We start from the raw sequence: 9267 nt of genomic DNA on the forward strand, positions 1-9267 counted from the left end.
GTTTAAAAGTGAAATAAGTGTGTGAATGATTAAACTGTGTTTTATTGAAGTTGTGCAGTTTTAAAGGAATAATAAATGTCAAATACAGTGAGTGAATAATAAAAATAAAAAGAATAAAAATCTCATTTTCCACATGTTTAAGCCGTCCTATACCCATAATTTTCCGCCACTTACTTATTGGTAAACACTTGTTGGAGAGTGACATGCCCCCCCCCCCCCACCCCTTTCTCCACAATCTTGGTGTGACACTCACCTGTAACATATCCCGAAGTCTACAATATGCATTTTGAGGCTGTTGATATGAAAGTGGGAAGTACAGATCTTCCAGTTAAATCAGGAATAGCTTAAGTGCATTACTTGAAAGTAACACAGGAAAAGCTTACATATGTAGGTGGTAGTAGTGTCGGCAAAAAGTTCTTGTGTGTGAAGTTGCCATGTAGAACACCAGGTGTAAAACTTTTCTCCCGAGTCTTGAACTGTGTCGGAACAAAAGTGAGGCATTCATATGACTGTTTTCATTTCTCTACACTTATACAGATGTCTGAGTTCTGCTGTGTTAACATTGCAAAGTCCTGTAGGCATGTGAAGTATTAACCAAAACTGTCATATTGGAAGCAGAATCAAACACATTTGTTACGTTACTTGATATTTTCAGGAGAAAAAGGCAATGTTGCTTCTTATTAATATAATACATTCAGAGTTACAGCAGTATTTGACCAACCATAACTGATGCTGAATGTACATGTCGTCATATAATATGAAGGGCTTATTTCGATAGTGGTACAAGTCCATTACCTCCACTTCTCTGTCTATAATGCTTCTGAAATTAGTGATCCAAACAAACATAAGTAAGGGTTCATCTCTAGCAAGAAGCCATATGCTTGAATATTTTTGGTATCTCAACTGCAGATTTTTTAGCGCTCATTTAACTTTGCGACTCTGTATCTCAAATGAACAAAAATGGACTTGTACCACTATTGAAATAAGCCCTTCATATGCACACACAGCACATCGATCTCGTGAGGCACAAGGCTCTCATACCGAAGTACGTACGTCCGTCAACAGATGACACTAGGAAAAGTATGTTAACTGCGCTTTTTAGTTGCTACTTGCGACTCTTAGTTGCGATTTGTCACAGAAATCGCAATTTGACTCAATAGTGTATCGCAGAGATGGATGTAGTACGAACTTTGACCCACAGATGGAACTGTTAACTGCGCTTTCTAGTTGCCACTTGCGACCAGCTTGCGACTCTTAGTTGCGACTTGTCACGGAAATCGCAGCTAGACTCGATACCGTATCGCAGAGATGGACGTAGTACGAACTTTGGCCAACAGATGGCACTGTTAACTGCGCTTTTTAGTTGCTACTTGCGACTCTTTGTTGCGACTTGTCACGGAAATCGCAGTTGGACTCCATAGCGTACCGCAGAGATAGACATAGTACGTACTTTGGCCAAAAGATGCCACTGTTAACCGCGCAGAAAGCAGTGCTAAATTCGACCAATAGATGGCTCACGTCTTTGAATGTGAAATACTACTTGCGACTGCTAACTGTGACTGATTCTGTAAAGTTGCTACTGTGATATCTGTGACTTCTCAGTCACTGTGATTTCTAACAGATACGCGATTTCCTGCCCACCACTAGTAGCCATGATGGCCGCGGTAATGTAACGGAGGAGTTTGGTTGCAGTGACAAGTTGTGGTACCTATTTTCAGTTTATTGTTGAGTGGAAAGATTTATTTAATTGGGACCATTTGTCAAAACAGGTAAGCCTTTGTTTCCAGAAATATACAGTGTTACGAAAATGCATTCATTTCTATGTATACCAATATTGAGTTCAGTGAAAACAAACTTGTCAGTGTTATTGTTATCGTTCCATGCTTACTATACGTTAATTTTCCCGCATCATCCCACTTCTCAAATCTTTTTCTGTTATTAGAAAACGGAACTGGACCTATATGCTTATGCAGAGGTCTGAAGCTATGTATTCAGTAAGAAATGTCATGCCGTCACGTTAATTAAGGATAGCTCCTATCTAGTAACATTCCAGAACCTATTCGGTCTTGCTGTGTTGTGTGGTCGAGCATTTCTCAATGACCTCTTCTGACACATCTATGTGGAGGTCCGTCATTCAGCAGTACCGATTCTTTCCTAGACTCCACCAAATGCATTTGTTTGGATTTACTTGCATTTCAATAAAATGGTCTTGGCTGGTTAACGTCGATGGAACTTCTCTGAAGCATTTTGGATAGCGTCATGCCCTTAACTAGTTTAGAGTTTGATTGACACATTTAGTTTGTTCCTTTTAAAAAGCAGCAGATTCTACACATGCTTGTGGAAGAGCATTTGTCTAATGTGACCCTGAAGTACGGGTCAAGTGAAGTGTTCGAATCCAGTTGATATTGTTTTTGGTTGATTTTGGGAATGTTGTGGTTGTTTTATTTGATCGTTTTTGTCATTTGGTTTAGTGGCGTGTGTTTATTTTTAGTTTGTCCCCACCCAGAAACCCCCTATTTCCACCGCTTGTTCCGTTAGTTTGATTATATTTTTGGAGGAATATGTGTTTGATGGTTTTACGATCTATTTTTGTGTTTGTAGTCTTGTTTATGTAATGAGATCATAGTCTCGATTGGGAGTTATTGTGAATGGTTGTTTCCGCCATATTGGTGACGTCATTGGTCAAACCAGACGGGTGGAATCGGACGTTTCCTTTACAGTATGCCCCTGTTGTCTAGTCCCAGGATTTTGCAATGAATGTCATTATTTCCTGAATTTACTGCAGTGGCCGTCTGTGGTTTCATCTTGGCCTTGTAGGCCTGCTTCCAACACCGTTTAACAGTGATATTCAGCAGGCATGCTGTTGGTGAATATTTGACATGAGCATCCTTCCAATTGTGAAAAAAACTGTTGTCAGTGAGTTGGACAGTTGACCGATCACTGTTTAATAGTGACTGGAGAACCATCTCCTGTGTAAAAAGCTAGATATGAGTAGGTTGTAACAGTCCAGTATGCATGCAGTCTTTTGAATCGTTCTGCATAAATTCTGCTTTCAGACTTTCCCTACATCTAAAAAGATTTCAGCTGTTGACATTCATACATTGAAGTTCCTAGTGATATATTCAGCGTTCTTCAGTTGTCTTTATCAGCCAACCAGAAAGTTTACCAAGTAAACTTACAGGGCATTGGTTTGTAGCACTCATGAGGTTACTAGTGACCTTCAGTATAGGTATCACCTTTCTTCCATTTCACTTGTCAGGGAAGTATTAGGTTAGTTAGCAAGCTTGTATATTCGAGTCGGGCCTGGTGTTCCAGTGCTAGTGCCCATGCCTGGAAACCAAAATGAAGGGGGATCAAATCCTGCTTGTGTAATGGAAATTTTTCATTCTGCATTTCAGTTATTCTTTCTTTCACAATTGAATGAAGATCTACCAGGGAAGACAAATGGTTCAGCTTCCATGTTAAAACAGTAGATCCCTTTTTTCCAGTAGGATTACTAGAGTAGATTAGGTACACACAAGTCAGTGAAGTGGCTTCCCATTGAAAGAAGTGCACCAGTTGAGTCAAACAAAACATAATTATTATTGTTATTATTATTATTATTATTGTTATTATTGTCTTGTTCCCCCTGCCACCGAACTTCACTAATTCCACTATATCTAACTTTAACCTATCCATTTCCCATTTTAAATATTTGAACCTACCTGCCTGATTAAGGGATCTGACATTCCATGCTCCTATTTGTAGAACGCCAGTTTTCTTTCTCCTGATAACAATGTCCTCCTGAGTAGTCTCCGCCCGGAGATCACAATGGGAGACTATTTTACCTTCTGAATATTTTACGCCATCATCATTTAACCATATAGCAAAGCTGCATGCCCTCAGGAAAAATTATGGCTGTAGTTCCTCCTTGCTTTCAGCCATTCGCAGTACCAGCACAGTAAGGCCATTTTGGTTAGTGTTACAAGGCCAGATCAGTCAATCATCTAGACTGTTGCCTCTGAAACTACTAAAAAGGCTGCCGCCCCTCTTCAGGAACCACATGTTTGTCTGACCTCTCAACAGATACCCCTCTGTTGTTGTTGCTCCTACGGTACAGCTATCTGTATCACTGAGGCACGCAAGCCTCGCCACCAGTGGCAAGGCCCATGGTTCATGGAGGGGGGGGGGGGGGGAGGGGGCAGGTCTACAATGGTTTTGGCAGGAAAAATGTTTGCTCACCCCAAAGTTGTGGTAAAGGTCTCTGCTTTACATAGTTCATCTGTTGACAGGCCTTGTGTTGTAGCATAGGGTTCCTATGTCTCTTTCGAGTAAAAGTTAGGTATTGGACACCCCCCCCTCTTCCTTTTTTTAAAATGTCACAGCTGTAAACATTAGGGTTTGCTACCAGCCAATTTGTTACTACTAACAGATTTTCTGCATTCACATTCATTGGCTTCATGAGGAGGGGGATAGTGTGAGCCAGGTCTTTGGACAGATGATCCAGTGGCTGCACAACAAGATGAAAGGCGTTCAGAGGGTACAACATATAAGAAGTAGGGAGTGGAGGAAAGGAGAGAAATGTGGAGATAACAAGAGTGACAGGAAAGAAAGAGGAAAAAAATATTTTTTTTTGGGGGGGGGGGGGGGGAACTTGGAGGAGAAAGGGTGGTGGGAGAAGGCAGTAGGCAGTCCATAATCTGACCAGGAAAGGAGTGTCTGGGCAGAAGCAATAAAGGAAAAGGTAAGAAGAGGCAGTAGGAAATAGGTTAGTGGAGTTTAAGCAAGGGGGAGTGCGAGAGTGCAGGATGTGCTGGAGAGAGAATTCCTATCTGTGTAGTTCAGAGAAACAAGTGCTGAAACACATTATGCATGTTGCCTGCATAGTGAAGCAGTTGGTTTGAAATCACTTGTGTTGTTGTGCATAGCATGTTCGGCAACTGGATGCTCAAGTTTGTGGATTGCCACGATTTGGTGGTGGTCATTCCTGTGAACAGTTGGTTACTTGTAGTAATTGCAAAATAGCTGATTTACAACATGGCTGCTTTCGTGCATGGCCCAGCCTTTTATAGGGTGGGAAATAGCGGTGACTGGACTGTGATAGGAAGTGGTGGGTGGGTGTATGGGACAGGACTATCACTTGTTTTACCACAAGGGAGTAATCCATGGGGTGCAGGATTGCAATAGGAATAGGAAAGAATATTCTGATATTCTGGAGGTTGAGTGGGTGGCGGAGCACTAATTTGGGTGATGTGGGTAGGATTCTGGGTAGAATATGCCTCATTTCATGACATGATGTGAGTTAGTTGAAGTTCTTGTGAGTGGTGTGGTTGTGCTTTTCAAGTCAAGCGTGATACTGGATGATCAGAGGAATGGTGTTACGAGGCTGGTTAACAGGTTTATTGATGTCAAGAGAAGGAGATGGCACAGGTGATCTGTTTATGGATGAGGTGGATAGGATATTATCTATCAGTAAGGGATCTGGTAAGATTATCAATATATTTCAACAACTCCTGCTTTCCACTGCAGATGCAATGTCCATGGGTGGTGAGGCTGTAAGGAAGTGACTTTTTGACATAAAATGGGTGGAGGTACTGTTGGTGATAGATGCACTTGATATTAACAGTGGATCTATAAATATGCCTCAGAATCCTCCTGCCCTAAGTCTCCACTAACCTGTTTCGTACTGCCTCACATTACCTTTTACCACCTCTATTCTCTCCACACCACTCCTTACCTGTTCAGATTCTCCCTCTCCACCTCTCCCCCCTCTGTCTCCCTTTCCCCCTCTACCCTCCTTCCCTATCCCCCTCTCCCCCTCTACCCTCCTTCCCTATCCCCCTCTCCGTCCCTATCCCCCTTTCCCTCCCTACCCTCCCTCATACCCCCTATCCCTCTCCCTCCCCTCTTCTCTCCCTCCTTACCCTCCCTCCTACCCCCTATCCTCCCCTCTTCTCTCCCTCCCTCCCTCCCCCCTTCTCTCCCTCCCTCCCCCTCTTCTCTCCTTCCCCCTCCCCTCTCTTCTCTCCCTCCCTCCCCCCTCTCTCTCTCCCTCCCTCCCCCTCTTGTCACTCCCCTCCCCTCCCCCTCTTCTCTCACTCCCCTCCCCTCTTCTCTCACTCCCCTCCCCTCCCCTCTTCTCTCACTCCCCTCCGCTCTTCACTCACTCCCCTCCCCTCTTCTCTCCTGCCCTCCCCTCTTCTCTCCTCCTCTTCCCTCCCCTCATCTCTCCTCCCCTCTTCTCTTCCTGCCCTCCCCCTCTTCTCTTCCTGCCCTCCCCTCTTCTCTCCGTCCCTCCCCTCCCCCTCTTCTCTCCGTCCCTCCCCTCCCCCTCCCCCTCTTCTCTCCGTCCCCTCCCCTCCCCCTCCCCCTCTTCTCTCCGTCCCCTCCCCTCTCCCCCTCCACCCCTCTTCTCTCTGTCCCCCTCCCCCTCTTCTCTCTGTCCCTCCCCCTCTTCTCTCCGTCCCCTCCCCTCTTCTCTCACTCCCCTCCCCTCTTCTCTCACTCCCCCTCCCCCTCTTCTCTCACGCCCCTCCCCTCTTCTCTCACTCCTCCTCCCTCTTCTCTCACTCCCCTCCCCTCTTCTCTCACTCCCCTCCCCTCTTCTCTCCTCTGCCCTCCCCTCCTCTCTGCCTCCCTCCTCGTTCCCTCCCTTCCCTCCACCCCCTCTTCCCCTCCCTCCCTCCCACCCCCTCTTCCCTCCCTTTCTTCAGTTCTTTAACTACTTTGTCTTGTTGTGCAGCCACTGAGTCATCTGTCAAAAGACCTGCCTAACACTACCCCTCAACTCTCTCCTCGCTTCATATGTCGTTCCCCACTCCCTCCCCACCTCCATCCGAAAGGCAGCTGTTCTTAGTAATTGCTAATCAACAGTTAGTCTCACCTCAGGTCTGTACATTTGGGTGGCTTGTTAGTAGTATGAGAGAATGTGTGTACATTCATTACAGAAAGAACAAGAATGCGAAAGCTACTGCAAATAATCTTTTCTGTTGCATGTACTAGGCTGGTACCTGAACTTGGTCTTTGTCTTGCCAGGCAATATTTTAACCAGCTTACCTAAACACGGCTGATCTGGCATACAGTTTTGATTATTTTGGAAGTTTCAGTTTTGTTCTTATCTGTCAAAATATTGTTTGTAATTTAACTTGTCTATGCACTTAGAACCAAAACTACGGATGTAAAATTGGAGGTCAGTTAATATTTGCCTTTATTGTCTTTCCTTCTTGATACTTGAAGGCATTGTGTATTTATGGAATCATATTTTTGCAGTTTCAGCTTAGAATGGCTCTACCACCCAATTATAAACAAATTGCTGTTGTCTCTCCAGTCCAGTCTTCAGGGTCACGTAAGTACTGACTGTGTGTTTAATGTTATCACATTGTGAAAGTGATTTGTTTTTAAATAATGGTGATTGATACAATTAGAGGTACAATACGTAGCCTTCTTTGAATTTCTAGACCTTTGTCATACCATAGTATCAAACTTACAAACAATTAACAGGATTTAATGTGTTTTAAGGATGAGTTTACACTCTTGTAAATGTCTTACGAAATATATTCCCGTTATTAATTCAGCAAACGTGCAACTTTAATAAAATTGGTTACTTGCTCAGTGGTTTCACTTCTTCAGGTGAATGTTCAATGTTTCATGCGTATTTGAACCCCCTGCGGCTTCGGGGGCTATAGTAGGGCCCTAGGTATTTCTGCCTGTCGTAAGAGGCAACTAAAAGGAGTCTCACATGTTTCGGCCTTTATGTGATGGTCCCCTGTAGGGTTTGACGTCCATTTTTCAAAATTTTCCCGAAGAGCGAGGCAATGGGGAAGGATGCCTTACATGGTGCATCTTGTCCATCGTGCGCTGAGACCTATCGCATCCTTCGTCGACGTGGGTCTGCACTTCTACTCATTCTGCAACTGTTGGGTGAGGTCACCCCTCCTGGGTGCATATATTTCCATCAACTGCAGGATTGTTTTCTGTGCTTACGATGATAATGGACTTGTCTGCTTGGTTGCACCTAATATCCAGCACGGTAGCCAGTCCGTTGTGGTTGGGCCGCCATGCACCCTGTTGGTTGTAGCTCCCTGACCACACAGGGATTGCTCTGCTGCGCCGTTAACTCCCCATGTATGCTGAGGAGTAGATGCCCGTCACCTTGGGGCATCAGGACTCCCAGAAATGGCCATCCTGCCAGGAGGCCTTTGCTGCGGCTGGGTGGCACTTTTGGGGAGGGCCCCTGCTTGGAGTGGGTGGCATCAGGGCAGATGACACGCGATGAAGAGTAGTACATCATCTCTTGCTGGTGGTCGAACACCAGCAGTCTCTAAGTGTTCATGGGCTCAGTTCAACGAACAGAAGAATGGTCCCAAATTGTTCTCCTCCCTGTCCACACCATGGGAGGAACTTCAGGCTAAGGATGTCAGTGGCTCTTATTCACCCTTATACCTTGTATGTTCGAGAGCTGAAGGGGAATCTTTCATGATGATGAAGCCTCAGTTTTTTGTTGAGCATTTAGAGGACAAGTTTGGGGAGGTGGAGGGCTTGTCCAAAATGAGATCTGTGTCAGTCACGGCCGTTACTCACTCGTGACAAGCTGGGGAATGTTTCTGTAACCATCACGCCCCATAAGAGCTTAAATATGGTCCAGGGTATCATATTTTACAATGACCTTATTTTGCAGTCTGACGATGAGCTGCACTCCAGTTTAGAGCGGCGAGGCGTACATTTCGTTCGGCGTGTTCACTGTTGTCCGAAGGATAATCAGATTGCCACCGGTGCCTTCATCTGGGCCTTCAAGGGAGATACATGACCCGAGAAGGTCAAGGTGATGGTGTGCTGCTGTGATGTAAAGCCTTATATCCGTCCCCCAATGCGGTGCTTTAAATGCTGAAATTTCGGCATTGTCTCTCCCCGCTGTACTTCCAGCGGCACATGTAGAGATTGTGGGCGCCCATCACATCCCAATACTCTGTGTGCCCCGCCTCCCATCAGTGTCAATTGCAGAGAGAACCATTCGCCTTGCTTGCCTGACTGCAGGATTCTCCAGAAAGAAAGGGAAATCATGGAGTAAAAGACCCTGGACAGACTGATCTACACTGAGGCTAAGAGGAAATTTGAACACCTACATCCTGTACGTACGACATTGTCTTACACTGCCGCTACAACAGTTCTAGCACCATCAGCTTCGCCAACCCCAGTCACTTCTCAGAGCCGAAAGACTACACCTGCCCCCTTGATGGTGGGGGCTCTTTCCTCCCGGTTGCTCCTGCACCACCTACTTCGGGAGCAACC

General features: G+C 45.2%; 1 protein-coding gene across 6 annotated transcripts in view; it reads left to right on the forward strand.

Annotated features, from left to right (window-relative positions):
• Nucleotides 1-1642: 1642 nt before the first annotated feature.
• The window catches only part of LOC126412793 (uncharacterized), a 113831-nt gene continuing 106206 nt past the window's right edge, over nucleotides 1643-9267 (forward strand). For 4 of the 6 annotated variants that reach the window (XM_050082570.1, XM_050082569.1, XM_050082571.1 and 1 more), the window contains exons 1-2: nucleotides 1643-1769; nucleotides 7249-7324. In XM_050082570.1, coding sequence (XP_049938527.1) covers nucleotides 7261-7324 — 64 coding nt within the window. In that variant the 5' untranslated portion in view covers nucleotides 1643-1769; nucleotides 7249-7260. The remainder of the gene's footprint in view (nucleotides 1770-7248; nucleotides 7325-9267) is intronic. The other 2 variants (XM_050082568.1, XM_050082572.1) reach the window with 1 other exon arrangement.

The sequence above is a fragment of the Schistocerca serialis genome, chromosome 7 (genome assembly GCF_023864345.2).
Source record: "Schistocerca serialis cubense isolate TAMUIC-IGC-003099 chromosome 7, iqSchSeri2.2, whole genome shotgun sequence".
Lineage (NCBI taxonomy): Eukaryota > Metazoa > Arthropoda > Insecta > Orthoptera > Acrididae > Schistocerca > Schistocerca serialis.